The sequence below is a fragment of the Haliotis rubra genome, unplaced genomic scaffold (genome assembly GCF_003918875.1).
Source record: "Haliotis rubra isolate DU_JTF1 unplaced genomic scaffold, ASM391887v1 Scf70, whole genome shotgun sequence".
NCBI classification, from domain to species: domain Eukaryota; kingdom Metazoa; phylum Mollusca; class Gastropoda; order Lepetellida; family Haliotidae; genus Haliotis; species Haliotis rubra.
In genome coordinates, this window is record NW_025767413.1 from 2,683,646 (window position 1) to 2,702,482 (window position 18,837).

The 18,837-nt window shown below is 40.5% G+C and overlaps 2 protein-coding genes across 7 annotated transcripts in view; both read right to left on the bottom strand.

Annotated features, from left to right (window-relative positions):
- LOC124258784 (bone morphogenetic protein 1-like) overlaps positions 1-18,837 on the bottom strand; it is an 88,343-nt gene that overhangs the window by 7,289 nt on the left and 62,217 nt on the right. The gene's annotated exons all lie outside the window — the stretch shown is intronic.
- On the bottom strand, positions 1,077-15,761 carry LOC124258783 (bone morphogenetic protein 1-like). Of its 6 annotated transcripts, none has more exons than XM_046692870.1 (8): positions 15,394-15,761; positions 14,696-14,804; positions 14,076-14,224; positions 12,425-12,583; positions 4,647-4,725; positions 3,892-4,016; positions 3,002-3,196; positions 1,077-2,668 (listed from the first exon to the last, which is right to left on the bottom strand). In XM_046692870.1, exons 1-8 carry the CDS (start codon positions 15,476-15,478, stop codon positions 2,316-2,318), a joined length of 1,254 nt encoding a protein of 417 aa, XP_046548826.1. In that variant the 5' UTR covers positions 15,479-15,761; the 3' UTR covers positions 1,077-2,315. The 6 variants fall into 6 exon arrangements, with proteins under 6 accessions (XP_046548826.1, XP_046548827.1, XP_046548829.1 ...); XM_046692871.1 differs by having other exon boundaries at positions 15,372-15,761; XM_046692873.1 differs by lacking the exon at positions 14,696-14,804.

Consider the following 18,837-nt stretch of genomic DNA (forward strand, 5'->3'; position numbering starts at 1 on the left):
GCCGTATTGAATATTTTAAATATATTCAATTATTGATACATGCCCCAAAAGAGGGACGACTTAGCATCTGGTTCATCAATCAATGTTACATTACGCTCTTTATTTCAACTGAACATCGGGCGGTGGGTAGCCCTATGGTTAAAGCGTTCGCTCGTCACGCTGTAGACCCGGGTTCGATTCCCCACATTTGTGCAATGTGTGAAGCCTATTTCTGGCGTACAACCCGTGACGATCCGGGTTAGAACTGCTCTCCAGTAACGCTAGTAGAGGCGATTAATGGGATCGGGTGGTCAGGGTCGCTGACTTGGTTGACACATATAATCGCATCTCAGTTGCGCAGATCAATGTTCATGCTTTTGATAACTGGATTGTCTCCAGACTCGATTATTTACAGACCGCCACCATATAGCTGAAATATTGGGGAGTGTCTAGTAAAACTAAACTCACTCACTCACTCTGGTGTCCAACGCCGTAATATTCATGGACCACATACCACCGGTCGTTATAAAGAGGCATCATTTCTCATACCAAATCAATGCAGCCATTAACTGTTTCTTTCCTGTCGAAAGCCATACATGTTCCATCAATATGTCGACGGACTGTAAATTATGTATTCGGGATAACGCAATCCAATGGATCGATTTTGTGAGTAACGATTTACGTTGTCGGGTTACGAGAACACGCAGTCTGCGGTGTTGGGTTACGAGAACACACAATCTGCGGTGTCGGGTTACGAGAACACGCAGTCTGCGGTGTCGGGTTACGAGAACACGCAGTCTGCGGTGTCACCGGGACGCCACTCACAACCAGCAATCGTTACTTGGTATCATTCCTAATTTGGACATCCAAAATGTGTTGATCAGCATACTGTAGTATAGAGGCTGGACAGACGAGCTCGGCAACTTGTATTGCTGCATTAGATGCATCGAGGACGGCTTGTCTACAAATGCTGTTGTTGCCGGACTAGTTGTAGCTGCCACAAACATTCCTAATGTTCTTGGTCTTAATAAAGTGCTATATACATTTAAGATACTATGCATGAACCTGCATTTGAGGATAAAGTAAGAACGAACCAGTTGCAGTCGGAGCAAGTGTTTATTTGGGTTTATGTCAACTTTAGGCAGAGTGCCTCAGTATCAGATTAATCTGCATAGTCAATACTCAAAACAATAAAAATATAAAAATAAAAAAAATATGAAGTTACTCTATGGACACCGAAACACAATATATAACAAATAACAACCGAATGTATTTGCTTGTTGTCTTACGCCGCATTCACCAATTTTCTAGCCACATGACCGAGGTCTGCAGCATATATATTAGGGTGCCGTTGTACAAACGACCTAAGCGCTAAGGTGACCGTAACTCCCACACCTTAACATAGACTTAAGTAACTCTTATCGCTGAAGTTGTTTGGTACAACGTCCCCCTGGTTACATTTTAGAGCACGCCATATTGAATTCTCGATACATGTATATCTATCTGTCTAGTGTATTGACTCTGTGATATTCACTCTACTGTTTAACTGTACATCGTCGTTACATGGTTTGTACATTGCATCCGTGGCAAGATTTGAACCTTCCCTGAATCGGTCACTGGTAACTTGCTTCACACATATTGAAAAACTGTCAGTTGTTCATGCTCGCATGCAAATCGTAGTCGATGGGCGGTCAGATTGACCGGCGCTTCTCCAAAAGGCCAGTGTCAGTTGTTTCTGATGTGTTGTTCAATTGCTGTTTATTAGCGCTTATTGTCAACAACATTAAAATTAATATATTTAATTAAAACTAGATTTTGTGATCCATACTCGATTATCCACATGCCACTGTCGTATAGTTGGGATATTTCTGACTGTAACGTAAAAAAACATATGCAATCAAAAACATAAATATAATAATTCATAAATATTGCTATTTGTGTAATTGCAAAGACATTACACGGTAACACATAAGACCACATTCCTATCACAAATCAGATCTAAGTAACGAGTAACAACAAGACCTTATTTCAATGAGACTGTCATCGACACAAACGACCGTTAATGAATATTTAATAATAATTAATAATGATAATGGCCATATATTAATTTCAACTGATTAGTGACCTAAGATCTTTGCACAACACCATGATCATTCTACAAGTATGTTGTTATCATTGCGTCTATGTGCATCAGAATGCTGTAGGAAACAGTTATCGTAGGATTTCGTTTTCCCAGAACACATTTTGTCATGACGAAGGACTTCAACGATGCTGCTGTTTGATACTGATACATCTTGTAGAAGGAACTGCATCTTTGTTGTGGGGAATGATCCATATCAGCATTTCCCACTGTTGAGGCAAAACAGACTATCGTATGACGGGGGAGGTTGACTATCACCAACTGCAGTGTATGGGGGTGGCAATTCTGTTTCACCTCCAGTTCCCGTAGAAGGCATCATCGCCTCGAGATTAGGAAGGGGGTCGGATGCTACTGGCATAATCACTCTGTGATTAGGATCGTAATCGGATGCTACTGGGTCTGAAGACCTCGTGGTGGCAATTACAGCACAGACAGTATTTGATGACCGATGACGTCGTTTCTGGCGAATTATCCAAGCACTTAAACTGATGGAGAGTATGAGGAAGACCAGGAGGGGAGTAGCTAGTACAGTGAAGATGGTTTCAAACTCTGCAATAGCATAATGTATACATTTACTTTTTAACATAAACAATCAAAATGGAATTAGTAAGCAATAAAATATAAAATATTGATGTAGTGTTGCGGTTAGGATACTTGAACCATCATATAATATAGTAAAACGACAAGATTACTTTTTCACTAGAAATCTCTGCTTTAATAAACTCAATTGTAGGATTCCGAAATATATTTATGAATCCTTATCTAATATGTAGTATTCCAGGTGAACAGGGTAGAGTAGCATGCCTCAACAATCACTGAATGAAAACAATGTAATAAACATTAATAATTGCATGAATAGCAATAGGAAATATGTGTTCTTACCATCTTGTGGGTTGTGTGGGTTGTGTGGGTTTGGGGGTTTCAATTCCACTATAATACTATATTTGATCACAAACACGCCATGGTTCTTGGAACCACTAGCACGGAATTCTATAAACACGTGTGGTCCTGAGCTCTCTACAGATGGTCTCTCGTCTCCGCACCACTTTGCCAGAGATGTGTTCGACGAGTCATAGCCTGCAAAATATCAAATGGAAGAGTGGTCAGACTTGGAGCAGTTGACGGCTTACATGATGCAAGGTTATGTTGTATCATTACATCAGTATGCCTTCTTGGCCAGAGACAAATGTCGCAGTTCACAAGGTTCAAGTCCTGACTGGCCAAAGTCCACGTCTTCAGAGCAAGGAGAACGATAACTTTTTTAAGCAGTTCTATATAAGAGCTAACATGACCATCCGTTGTTGTACCAACTTCAATGAAATATATTTACATAAAATACTCCACGATACACAGAGATACTCGTACGAGAGAAAGTTTAATCGGAGTCTACACATATTTACATAACATTAGTGAGTGAGTTTAGTTTTACGCCGCTTTTAGCAATATTCCAACAATATCATAGCAGGTTACACCAGGCATGGGCTTCAGAGATTGTTCCCATGTGGGGAATCGAACCCGGGTCTTCTGCGTGACGAGAGGACGCTTTAACCACTAGGCTACCCCACCGCCTCTATATAACTATATACATTCGCACCACAATATACTGATCATGTACTCTCTATGCTTGATGGCAGGTAATAACGGAACAAACAAGGACGATGAGATCAAACTGTTTGGAAGCATTTTCGGGAACAACATTTCCAAATCAATTCACTCACCACCCTTCCCACCCATCCACTGAGTATCAAGCGAGCCGTTTCTGTCATACTTACCGTCATATACTTCCAAGTAATCACTGCTACAGTTAGGGTTGTACGGAAGATGTGATTCTTCAACAGCCACACGAATGGCTTCTGTCAATAATCCTGAATATATCCTCCAGGTAAGATGGTATGTCCTGAAAGGGAATTAAACATTACATGTATTGCACACTATTCATCACTTACATATGTTACGTTTTTATTGCGTTTTTGTTGTAACGCCACATTCAGCAATATTCCTGCTATATGACGCCGTTCTCTCTGGAGTCTGGACCAGGCAACTCCGTGATTGACGCCATGGGAATCACCATGTGATGCAAAAACATGCATCGACCCATTTACCGAAGCTTACCACCCGATCCCGCCATTTGAGGGTGGTTGGGTAGCCTAGTGGTTGAGGCGTTCGCTCGACACGCCGAAGACCTGGGTTCGATTCCCCACATAGGCACAATGTGTGAAGCCCATTTCTGGTGTCCCCCGCCGTGATCTTGCTGGAATATTTCTAAAAGCGGCGTGAAACTAAACTCATACACTCACTCCCGTCATTTGCCTCTGACACCGAGCTTAGGTTGCTGACAATCTCTGCTGACACGAATCTTTTAGGGCTGAATCCTTAGCATGATCTCTGTAGCTGCTGTTACCTATATGTATACTATCATTTATGTAATTATAGTCTACACTGCATCGCTTCTAATGAAAGAACACAACTGACTAAACCATATATTTATTATTGTGATACTTACATATGAAGATAGAGAGTTACCTACCCTCCATATAAACCCGGATACCCAGGAGACAATATACTGTCGATGTAACTGTCGGCAGTCAGATCAACGTGTTTGCTGACTGCTCAATGAACAGAAAAAAATGAATCAATCAACACATAATCATTGAGGTACAGACAATATGTTATCGTGTAACACCTATACATATATATACACATACACACACATATATATATTACATGGATGAGGCATGCCTTAAGTTACAGCGCACCAACGTAAGTAAAAAGCTAAACTGACATTTGTGTTAGAGTCATATATGTAGTACGAAGGGGACATGTCCATGCTCAGCTACCGAGATGGTCGCTGGGTGAGCGAGTTTCGTTTTACGCCGCTTTTAGCAATATTCCAGCAGGGGACACACATTTTTCCCACGTGGGGAAGCGAACCCGGGTCTTAGGCGTAACGAGCGAACGCCTCAAACACTAGACTACCCCATCGCTCCTATATGGCCAGTGAGATACTTATGATTAACCAGCGAGTGTGTGGCTAGTACAAGTTTGGTTAGGTTTGGTTGTTGTTTAAAGCCGTACTCAGCACTATTCCAGCTATATGGCGGCGGTCTGAAAAATCATCGAGTCTGGACCATACAATCCAGTGATCAAAGGCATGAGCATCGATCTACACAATTGGGATGCGATGACATGTGTCAACCAATTCAGTGATCCCGTTAGTCGCCTCTTTCGACAAGTATGTACAATCGACGCTGCTTTTAGCAGTGATTTCTTATGGATGTGGAAACCGTTTTGTCGCTTCTATTAGCTGAAGACCAATTCTCATCCGGACCTTCACGGGAAATGTTACTGTCTGAGATTGCTCTATTTGCTTTGGCCCAAAGATCACGACAACAGGGATGCCCTTGTTTCCTGGACTACCATACAGGCCTACTATACTTCACGGGTGAGTACAAGTCTGGATGTATACCTGCTTTATATTGCTCTCCCACTGGAATACTGTTTAACATGGATGCAGAGCTCGAGCACCCTGAACCCCGAGCCGACCAGCCCTTGTAAATGCCTTTCATGCAAAACACGAGGCAGGCTAATATCATATATCAGGTTTCCATTTGTGGCTAAAAACATGGAAGAACAGTGAGTTTTGCCTGACGCTCGACATTTAAGGGATTGACAAGGACCCATCGGCTCGGAATCATTGTGAAGTGTCTGAGTTGTGCATCCATGTCAAACAGTATCCCACGCACAGCACCAAAAACCGGATAGTAAACCATTGAAATATACGTAAATACAGTAGGAAATACATGCCATGACCGGGTTTACGTATGTTTTCAGATATTCCCTAACTTCGGGCATATATTTCTACTCATCGTACATTTTCGTATGCACAAGCACCTCGTTCATGTATGCCCTGACCGGATTGTCGGGGATTTCCAAATATGAATTGCAAAATAGATACCTCGGTAAATACATGATCATACAGTATTTCCAATGCATTCCTTTGAATTTCAGTGGGTGCTGAAATTTCCGATTTCGTTCTAAGTTTACTCGGGTTGGAAACATGTGAATTTACTTAGGTGGGGAAACACAAGTAAATTTTCAAATTGGCAAATGTTTACACACCTTAGATATTTATGTATCATACCGGATTTCAGGGGTATGTATATGAACGGTTCATACACCATCATGTTACCTGTATTCAAGCAAGATGATCAAATGTTTCCATCATGTGAATTACTTGGCTCATGTAATTTCACTTTCACACATTTTAGTACGTTTGAAATCAACGTTCACATGACCTCAATATTCTTATCACCAAAGAGCCTGACAAAGAAAGCGGTATTACGCAAGCTAACACGCCTTATTAAGCTGCACTCGCTCTTTCTACCAGTATCAGTTACACCTTGTCTGTGGTGTTGGCAAATCTTGTGAGGTGCATGTTTCGAGGGATTGAAAGGTTCAGTGGTGAACAAAGGGCGATGCGTTGCCCCTTTGTCCTAGCAAGTGTCCCTAGCTGCCCCAAAAGAATAGCAGTTTGTCTCTCTTGGAGCACAGTCAAATATGCTACACGAACCAACTCGTAATTTCTTAAGTCTGTTCAGCTCGCGCATCACTACTGTACAATAATTGTGGCAGTACATAATTGGAATATTATTGCACTTGCTGTAATAAACGCCATACATAAGTTTGTTTCACTAACGCAAAAGTATACAATAAGAAACAATGCCATATCAAATTATATATTCTGTGAGACATGAAATGAAAAATTGTTTTTATCGAGTAGCGATTATGACCGGATAGCACAGGCGGGTGCGTTCTCTGAGTATATCATAGACATGTAGGATCTCCGTGCCTTTTCGGAAATTCGTCTAAATTGTCCTGTTTAAATTGACGATCCATAACTCAGATTGCGAGTAAATATCACGTAATTAATTGTGATGTCGCATTGCTGTAAATTTCCCTGTCGAAGAAGTCATTCTCACAAGATGTATATTCCCTTGTTTGGAGAAGATCTATGGCTATTACGCCCCAGTGTTGCTAAACATCTTACAGGCCTTTAGTCTGACACAGACGCGGAGTGAGTGAGTGAGTTGAGCCTTTTACGCCGCACTCAGCAATATTCCAGCTATATGGCGGCGGTCTGTAAATAATCGAGTCTGGACCAGACAATCCAGTGATCAACATCATGAGCATCGATCTGCGCTATTGGGAACCGATGACATATGTCAACCAAGTCAGCGAGCCTGACCACCCGATCCCGTTAGTCGCCTTTACGACAAGCATCGTCGCCTTTATAGCAAGCATGGGTTGCTGAAGGGCTATTCTACCCCGGACCTTCACGGGTCCACAGACGCGGACATCGCATGTTCAGGTTCTGATCTGACAGGGGCTGAAAATATCATTCCGACATGAATACAATATCTCAGTGTTTTCCTAAGTAAGTGGAGATCTTTCTACAACATTGGAAATAACTCTATCGTTGTCCTTCTGATATTCCCCCGAACGAAAGCTCTACCCTTTTAGGGTACAATGTGTAAGTTACAGAATTGTAGGGAATAGTCTTAAGACTTTTCTACTTTGACCAAGATTCTTCGAACTTGTAACAGTCGTGTGAGAAGATCAAAAGAGAAAAGGGTAGTGCGCGATGTATATGACGGACGTATATGGAGATCGTTCGAAGAACTTTATAAATACAATAATAGAAATACCGGTTATGTTTAAAACGCACCTTCAATCTGATAGCCAGAGGGATTATTGTGAAAGGTCGCAGTATGTATCATCATAAACGGGCCAAGATAAAAGTACATGTCATTCATCTCCACATTATATCCCTTTTATAGACACGGGACATCGTTGTTACAGGTAGGGCAAACACTTTATTCTAAAGTATCTGCCGGTTTCACTCTACATACATGTGTTCAGATTATCGAGAAAACTAGCGACGCAAGTTCTCCTCCTTCACACCAGAGACCACATACTCTATCATATGGCCTTTGATCACACATATAATTGTATAGATACCCAGTGTTTATTGATAGCGATGAAGCAACTTATCAAAATTTACAGCCGACAGTATCATCTGCATTACTCTCTTACATAAGGTGAAATATCACAGGGTTGTAATGGTAACGATAATTTGGCATACTATTTATTGTGTTGTTCTTTAATCTGTGATTAGAATTTAAATCAGTTTTGACGTGAGCATGTTAAGAAAAGAGAATCTGTAAAACGAAATGTATTGTGATCGAACCTATAGGCCTTTGTAAAAGCGAGTTTCAAGTCACCTACATAAAAACCTGTTTTCATGATAAGTATCTGCTAATCCGTGGCACGATTCCGACCATATCGTGGGCATGTGTTTGTGAATCATAAACAAATAGTGATGTTACAAGCAGTCCATGCCGCGTCAACAACACATGCAAACAGGGGCGTAGCTACCATTATAAAAACAGCTCGAGCATTCACATGATCTTTGCTAAAAATAATTTACAGTAAATTACAGTAAACAGGTTATTCTTCATATCATAGCTTTCAGTGATGATTGTTTTTCCATCGACATGTATGAGGATGTTTTGTTACAGTCATGATTATATCTGAATCATCACTGAAATGCAGTTGTTTATTTATCATTTGTTTATCAATTATTTTAGAAAAAACACCAAATACTCGATGTATGGTATTGTATCAATGCAGCTGACATGTATAAAATATGTCCAAACATATTTGTATATGAGGAAATCACACTTGAATTTCCATGGTGGTAAGACTTCCGTCCGTAACCCCAAACCTCCCACCCCTCCCCCTTAAATTTTAACGATGAGGAAAACTTTCTTTGAGTGGCATTTATATGTCTTTCAGTATGTTCAGATTAAATAAACAAAACACGTTAAAACCCATCCTTATCGGATGAGGAATATATATTCAGGTGATATGATTTGACTAGAATGAAATTTAAGGGGGGATACAGGCGGAAGTCTTTCCACCATATTTTGAAGCTATTGAAATCATCAAACGTCAAACGATAACTCTTCAAGTCTCACAAAAAATGAAAGTTGGACAAGCCCTCAACACCACCTAAATATAAGGCTTTGCAGCTCATATTGCTTACACGAAAAACATGGCTTGCTACGTGCCTGGCAAACGCACGAGAATTGCAATACGGGCCTCTAACCACTGATTCTCCGTGACCTGGAGACACATGTGATTGAGCGTGTGTTGGGACGTCGTCTGTCATACAGACCCTGAAGCAAATATATCCAAGCCCACGCAGGTCTACAAAATGTGGCAAGTCTAGATTTTCACAGCTTCAGGAGAAAGTCTCAGGGCTCCTTTTCCTTATATAATATTCTTTTTTTACTATCAACTTTTTTTCTGTAAAATATGTTCATATCAGAGACTAGTTGTTAATCCAGTTTTGACGGGTAGAAGACAAAAGACAAAATGGATACTAGTACCGTTACATTTTTTAATTATATATAAACATTCGTCCTTGTCTCGGGATAAATGTATATTTTCCACCAAATGTACATTCGGAGGATATCGAAATCTAGGTTAAGCTAGTTGAATCATATTTACAATTAAAAGACCCAAACAATGGTGTGTTGTCCACATTTTTGGTTTTCCATAGTCACAGAACGATATTTTGTCCCCTTCCGTCTCTAGGAAAACTCACTGCAGGGTTCGGGTTATGGAGAGCCATACCGAACACCCACAGCTGGCGGGACCAACATCTCCAGTAACATTTACATCTGCCAACGCTTAATTCGCAAGTGGTGAGGCAATAAGCTAATGAGGCTAAGGGTCCTGTATCATGTTTGTGAAATATCTGTGATGCCTTATATGAAGTCTATCATCTAAGCAAGTCTAGCTATGTATGGCGTTAAGTCACTGCTTTAAGAAAGGCTCCTTTAGAATTTTATCTGGTCAATATTAGTATTTCCATCATATCGGAAAATACATAGACTAACGCTTAGTGTCTGAATATATATAATTTTGATAGTAACAAACAAGCCCATTTAAATTGAGCCCCCAGGGAGATACGAGATTCAGTCCGGCTAGCCATGGCTGCAGTTAGCTATAGATATGTTTACTTTGTAACCCGACCCCCAAAGTGAGTTAGGGTTCTTGCAGATGTTAACAGACCCTGGACCTGAGGAGATCTAGACTTGCTTCATTTAAGGCTTTAGCATTGCACAGAGGGCTTGGCAGTAGGGGAAATAATGTGGTTCAGGGACTGTGAGACAGACTAAACAGTAAGGAAAAATAATGTGGTTCAGGGACTGTGAGACTGACTATAAAATGCATGGCAACCTACACTTCATTGTGCCTATCACTTTAAAACACAAGGGTTATTTCCTTTGGGTTAACTGACAGGCTTTCGGTGTCAAATTATTTGGAACTCCAGCCAAAGGTGATGTTATGCTGTCTGGTAATATGGCCTTTTTGTAATGCCATAATGATAAGTGATTGTTGTACATATGATGTTTTTGAAGGATAATATCAGCGTACTAATACTTTGCACGTATTAGTTTTCCATTGATCTAGTAATTTTCATTTTCTGTTTCCACGAAATTCTGTACGAAGGTACTTTTAACAGTTTCACCCAATAACAGTAAAGCATACAGATAATACGTTTCGGTACTTTGATAGATTAATAAGTACATATTATATTCCATGATATTGAGATACCAAAATGATTAACATGATTATACAATGTATAACAAATTAGACAGCAAAAAGCCAAAGCAAAAAAGAAAACGCATGAGCATCATAATGCTGTCAGGAAGTAAGCTTTCAACAATTATCGAAACTGCTTAGTTATGAGCTAATTGCAATCACTACAATTTCATATAGTCTGCCCAACAGATGGAAACAAAATAGGTCTAATATGAAAATTATGAGCTAATTGCAATCACTACAATTTTCTTTAGTCTACCCAAGAGGTGGAAACAAAATATGTCTACAGTATATTCCGTCGGGTAACTGAAATTTGAGAAAACGTCCGTATGGAATAATACCTGTATTCCGAATAAAAAAGAGGTCACACCAAGTATGTGCATGTTCACACATTTACAAAAGTAATTTACACCGGGAATCATTAATACATTGTAATCATCTTTTATGAAAGTATAGATAATGAAATTTGTTCAGTTATGATCAGTCGGATAACTCATACAAGTGAGCACTAAAATTAGGGACCTACCGGTTCATGTCTGTGTGAACACATTCGTCTAGATCTGTGTTTAATTGTAATTAGCAGTGTCTCCTAGTATAGCATATATAAGAAGTGTACCTAAGGTCAGTTATTTAAACTGTTATGTAATTTCCATTACAAAAGTATAAATGATATTACCTATTGGTCAGAAAGACTTATCAGTACCCCAACACCGACCACCGCCACCACCCCACCCTCTAGCCTACCCTCCCATGCCACACCCCTCTCCCTCGCAACACACACACACACACCTTCTAACATACATATCGCTCTGGCCCATAGACCCGATATTTGAACCTTTTAAACAGACACCATGTGTATGTCAAGAAAGACACGTACGTTATTAGTGGTGCTCAGTCATGGGTATCACTTCACCATGTGTTACTAACTATCTCAGTACATTATGGCGTGGTCGGACGCTCTAACGAAGCCTATGTGACAGTTACATTACAGCACCATTGAAATACATGTTAAAGTAGTGCTAATCTTGTAACACTATACTTACTCATTTCCAACCATTTACGCATGTACAAAATATATGACAAACCTAACCCTGGTCATACGAGATTTCAAGGGTATTGAAATGCCTGTCCTACAATCACAGCATTTACATATGTTACACATGTTAGGAAACAGATGGAAACAATGGCCAGATTTACACACCTGTGAAATACATGTAAATGCAGAGTCGAATGTTCGTTTATTTTAACACCCTTTTAAACGTGTGTAAATCTGACGGCCAGATGATACGTAGATTTCAAACGTTGTTCATATGGCCGCCGGATGAAACGAGTATTTCCTGACGTTGGTAAATTTGGGTAATACAGTCATTTTGTGTGGTGACGGTGTTCCAGTGGGATGTCATTATAAAGGACATTAACAGGTAAACAGACATACGTGCTACCACATCACAAATTATGAAGAAGGCGGGACGCTGAAAATTACGTAGTGACATAGATACATATTCCAGTCGCTACATAAATTTTGAACAACCTTTGAACGTGACTCTCTGTCTCCCTCTGTCTCTCTCTGACTCTCTCTGCGTACGCGCACGCGCACGCACATACACGAATTACGTAATTCTTAGAAATTACCTGCAAAAATACCACTGGTGTACATCATCTTGAACCCTCTCTCTAATAAAGTGAACATCATTGTAAACTCAACCCTCATATATCTTGTTGAACTTGTTGCTGTGAAATTTGTCCTGACTGCGCAAGCTTCATTCAGCCGTTGACTGTATCGAGCGAATCCTAAAACGAAAATGGATTCAGTGAAATTGAAACTGATGTCATTTGAACTGATCTCTAAAGGCAACTGGAAAAATGAGAAATGCTTACTTAAACATGTGCCCGTTGATAACAACGTCAATTCATAAGAAACACTAGAATGAATGTTAGTGCACAGTGCATACGCGGATGTTCAAAATATTGTGAAAGTTGATTGTCTTGAAAGAACCCTGTCACCGTTCTTGAATCCAAAATAGTGTTGGAACAGGCGGGTTTTCGGCGTTTCCGAATAAGTATCCACACCGCACCGCAAACTGGAAATGGGTCTCAAATCAAGATATTGTCACTCTAACACACAGACATCCCGCAGAAACTTCGAGGACGATCGAACCACTGTTCTAGCGACTATTGCTCGATTCTGGTTGTGACAGCATTTGACAGGCCTTTGTACCATCAGGGCGGTCATATGCATTTTGTTTTATGTGATACCATTGCCTTTGGAAGAACGTGTTATGTCATTTATCTATGAGTATGTTTTTGCGATGCACGGTTTCTTTTTTGGGTTAGTATACCATCAGGACGGTCATATGTAAACATGTAAACTCTTCAAAATAAAAAAAATATAAAAAAGACAGGCTAAAAATATGGAAATGTAATTAAACGTATAAAGTGTACATAAGTCGACTAAGCTTGAACATAGATTATTGAAATTCGACAAGAGGTGAACTTTATATTGTTGTTGTCAGCAGTAATTCAGTTCACTCACTGCACATGTGTGAACACAAGGGGGAGTTCATGTCAGTACATGGTGACGACACCCCTTGCAGCCGTCACTGCCCGACACCGCCTTGGAAGGGATTACATAAGTCGCCGGAATTATGCTTGGGGAATTCTTCGTCATTGCCGATACTTCGGTCAGTTATAACATTCAATCTTGGCATTTGAAATGTAGTGTAATGAAATGATGAATTTGGCCTTTTATAGTTGATGTATGTACTCATGTTTCCGACATTGCACGTGCACTGCGTGGAAAACTTTCTCTGCATGCACTTTTTGATGCATCGTTTCCATTTGTTGTGACAAACGTTTACTAACACAATTGAGGATACTTTTGCTTGCAATACACAACAACCACGACATGCTTAACGAGATTCAAACAAAGGAATTGTCTTAATGACGATTGCTGTTAAAATATATCGACGAACTGCTGAAAACGCCTGTGCGTTTCTTTCTTTTGGAAAAGTGTTTTACTAACAATCACTACATTACCCCAACTAAAGTTTTTCACAATTGTAGTGACCTACGTAAATACTTCGATTTATCCGGGGTTCGACCTAACCGCATCATGATGATTTTGGTTCGTATCTCTGATAATGTCTCCAGGTCTGTCGGCACCGAAGCCATGCATCATTTCCAACATTCTTCCAACATCCGACTGTGAAGGCGTGACGTACTTCAATGTTGTTCAAAGCGGCTTTTATACACTATATAATAACATTTCAATCTATTCACCTACCGTCAAAGATATTCACACGATCGTATCTGCACTGGATCCCGTACTTCCCATCAAAAACAAGGACAACAGCTTGAATCCTCTCTCCTTCCTCAGCGGTGATTTCAAATGTGCATCTGAGTTTTTCCTGAGCAAGTAATATGCTGGGACATCTGAAACAATCATTTTTACGAATTGCTTTCTGAACATCATAAATTACTTGAGCATGAGCAGATTGTAGCTTTGCAGTATTCCATCTCTATGTCTGTCAAATATTCTTGTCCGAACCAGACAATCCAGTGATTGAAATCATGAGCACCCATGTCAGTTATTACGTCAGTTGCCTCTTCTGACAAGCTTTAGTATCGCCTGGTATAGATAAGTTCGAGGTCTGATAGCCGAGTGGATGAGTGAATTTAGCTTTACGCCGCTTTTAGCAATCTTCGAGCAATATCATGGCGGTGGAATACAGAAATGGGTTTCAAACATTGTGCCCATGTGGGGAAAAGAACCCGGGTTCTCGACGTGACGAGCGAACGAGTAACCACTAGGCTACACCACCGCCCCTGTGATAGTCGATGACGGTCATTGACGGTCAGCTTGTTGACAAAAGGATTAGACTCTAATATACATTATATACATACTGTATTAAAGGTATAGAGTAGCATGGTGATGTTAGGTATTTGGGTTGGGATCCAGCTGTTAATTTCCGGGGACCACAAGAACGATCACTGGTAGATGTTTCTGCGTGGACTTTGACGACATGGAAAGAAAGCGTGTTTAGAAATATAATGACATATGTAGTTTGTTCCTTTATTTTGTTTTCTTTATTGTTTAACGTGGCACTCAGCAATTTGCGGTCTGTATATAACTAGACGATCCAGTGATTAACATAATGAGCGTCGATCTGCGCATTTTGGATACCGTGACATGTGAATTATTGTATATGAACATATTGTCTTTGACTTGCACAAGTCTCTAAGGTGATAATTTAAAGTTTAAATGATAATTTCTAAAAACAATATAAATAATCTGAAGTCCTTATCCATCCTTATCTCTTTAAAGGTTAGAATTACTATACATGCATGGGCTCATTACTCAGTACAGCCTTGGAGCAAGGCTAATTAACAACACTGTTGTATGGTGCCAGTGAAGGCACTTCGTTTTCTCATCTCCAAGAAAGCGATAGGGTGACGAGAAAGCCATAGCACAGGAAGAAACATTTTCTCGCTATTCACTTATGCAGTACTGCTCAGATGCTGAAGTGTTATTGAAAACACTCCTTGGCTATATACAACATGCCATGTACACTAAACTTACCGGTGCTTGAACACACACATACCCCATGAAGAACCAGATATAATCCATGTCGCCATGTTGTTTCCATGATAACACAATGTTAGTGACGACGGTTGAGGGGACGGCATAATACTCTTCACTCTCCAAGAGAAAATCGATGCCTGGCTCGTCGTGCCCTGGATTCCATGATCAACAGCCGGACAGAGCCTGGCGTGGCGTGGCCAAACGATGTTATTGGCTATTTACTCCATTATCCATAATGAAACCTACGTTTTCCTAATGCGACATACACACGTGACAATAAGGAATAATAACAAATCACAAACATACAGCAACGTGGCGTTACTGCGGCTCAGGTAGGGTAGCAGTCTGTTAGCAGGGCTTAGCTGGGTTACGTGCAAAAGAGGAATCGTTAAACGAAACGGGATTTGAAAAGTACAAAGGCGTTTACAATAGTCATCCACATTACCATTTGTCGGGGGAAGATTTCATATCTATACCCAAGCGAATACCACTTTCGAAGATCACTGTTAATCGTATTTAAAGCATAATGGTAAAAGTGAAGATCCTTACCCCACTCTCAACGTAATCTTCGTCACTAATGTTCGGTCTTACTTGGCCTGGTGTTATACTGTTATATCTAAATTAATCACAGATAGTTCAGACTGAACTGAAGTATTACCACAAACAAGTTGCTGTAACTGAAGTATTACCACAAACAAGTTGCTGTTACTGAAGTATTACCACAAACCATTGCTGTAACTGAAGTATTACCACAAACAAGTTGCTGTAACTGAAGTATTACCACAAACCATTGCTGTAACTGAAGTATTACCACAAACAAGTTGCTGTAACTGAAGTATTACCACAAACAAGTTGCTGTAACTGAAGTATTACCACAAACAAGTTGCTGTAACTGAAGTATTACCACAAACAAGTTGCTGTAACTGAAGTATTACCACAAACAAGTTGCTGTAACTGAAGTTTTACCACAAACAAGTTGCTGTAACTGAAGGAATTTTACAAGTACTCTCAAAGTACTCACTAAGTCAGTGTTGGGTCCGACTTGGCCCGCGTGGTTCAAACCAACTTAAACGTCACTGACTGACTGAGTTTGGTTTTACGCCGCTTTTAGCAATATTCAAGCAATATCACGGCGGAGGACACCAGAAATGGGCTTCACTCATTGTACCCATGTGGGGATTCGAACCCGGGTCTTCGGCGTGACGAGCCAACGCTTTAACCACTAGACTACCCCACCGCCCCACTTAAACGTCACAGATGTACAACGAATTTTGTTTAAATATGTATCCAATACATGCACTGGTGTATCCTGGATATAGCAAAATCGATCATTATTGATTACTTCATTTACCTCTGGGTGCAAATCTTGCCTTGGTAGGGATATCTCTGGATAAACATTGTGTGAATGTGTCCTCGCTCCTCCCTGTCGCCAACAGTGGAAGTTAAATACCACTGGATGTTTTACATACATATTTTAGCAGGAAATTACATATTTAAAAGGAATTACCTTTTATTACCACCTTTGCTGGACACACACTGGTGTCAGTAATACTGAGTTTGAAGAGCTCAGGATCTAAAAGACATGTTCCAAACACTATGGAATTTCAATCTGTATGTGTATCTGTATCATAAGAAGCTCATACTGGGTAAGTGAGTATGGTTTTACGCCGCACACAGCAATATTCCAGCACTATCATGGCGGGGGACACAAGAAATTCTCTTCACACATTGTACACCGATGTGGGCAATCGAACCCGGGTCTTCAGCGTGACGAGCGAACGCTTTAACCACCAGGTTACCCACAGCCCGAAATGAGTGAAAATTGGTTGTAAAATCTTATGTCATTTCGTAGTCACTTTTACAGCGGGAACAAAATTGAATAGTATTAGAATATCATGGATCAATCTATAGGTAATGTGCTTGACTTATATTTATATAGTATTATTGTGGGAGACATTAATATCAATTTTCGTGGTGAAAATAAATGTAAAATTGGTTCTTAGTTGTGAAATATGCACTTTTGTTATTACTGAACCAGCAAGAATCACTAAACATCCAACCACACTCAATGATTAGATATTTGTTTCAAGTGTTGGTAAAGTAAGAGATTCGTATTTACTTGTTCGAAGTCTTCACTGTCCTGTTTATCTTATCAGTGACCCAACAGCATGAGCATCGACCTATGTAATTTGGATGCGATGACATGTGTCAACCAAGTCATCGAGCCTGACTACCCGATCCCTTTACTCGCCTCTTACCACAATCATTAGCTGCATATGGGTTACTGGACCAATTCACAAGTTGGGAAAGAGAAGAGGTGACAGAAGTAGCGATTTTCTGATGGCTGCAAGCAGGTGTTGAGACGCTGTCTGAGATGGCTCGATTTACCTTTGCCTAAAGATTAAGTTGTTGTTTTACGCCGCACGAAGCAATATTCCAGCTATATGGTGTCGGTCTGTAAATACTTGAGGCTGGACCAAACAATCCAGTGATCAACAGCATGAGCATCATTTTACACAATTAGGATTATTAGGATACGATGACATCTGCCAACCAAGTCAGCGAGCCTGACCACCCGATCCCAATAGTCGCCTCTGATGAAGACCAATTCTAACCCGAATCGCTGTTTGAGATGGCTGGATTTACCTTGGCCTAAAGATCACGACAGCTGGGATGACCTTGTTTCCTAGACTACTATACAGGCCATTAATAAAGCAGGCACCGACTGTCATCAGTTTCCCATTCAAACGTCCATCTCCTTGCGACTCCCATTCGACATAAATGATTCATTTACTTGTTTCTGTCAAACAATACTATTTTGCACTTTAAATTTGAAGACATTTGACGCAGGGTTAGGGACAGAGCGACAGGCTGGATCGGGACGTCGTGCTACTCTTGGGACCAATGACAGACGACGTATCGCGCGTCTCGCGGCGGCGTACCCAAACTGGTCTGCAAAACAGCTTGCCGTGAAGGCGTCAGGTCAAGGAACCCCTAAGGTATCAGAATGGCCAATCAGAAGATCTTTAAAGCAATCTGGATATGTCAAGCGAGTGCCGAAGAATGTTCCACTGATGACAACAGCACATATGGAGAAAAGGCTCAGGTGGTGCAGGAAATGCAGGGTACTGACTTTTCAAATGTGATTTTTACGGACGAATAAGGTTTCAGTTTTATAGGATCACAAGAAAGAGGTGGTCAAGAGGTGGACGTAGCTGCAAAATCCCATATAGGACAGAGTGGAATACCTTTCAAACTTTTACAGGGCAATGCACCTGTACACAAGTCAAGACACACCTGTAACTGGATTGAAACGAGTAACTTAACCTTACAGAAATCTCCAGCTGCATCACCAGACCTGAACCCAATTGAAAATGTGTGGCAGATTATGAAGTACAAATTAGAAAAGTTGGAACCGAAGAGTGTCGTTGAGTGGTCTAATATCATCAGTCAAATACGGGTG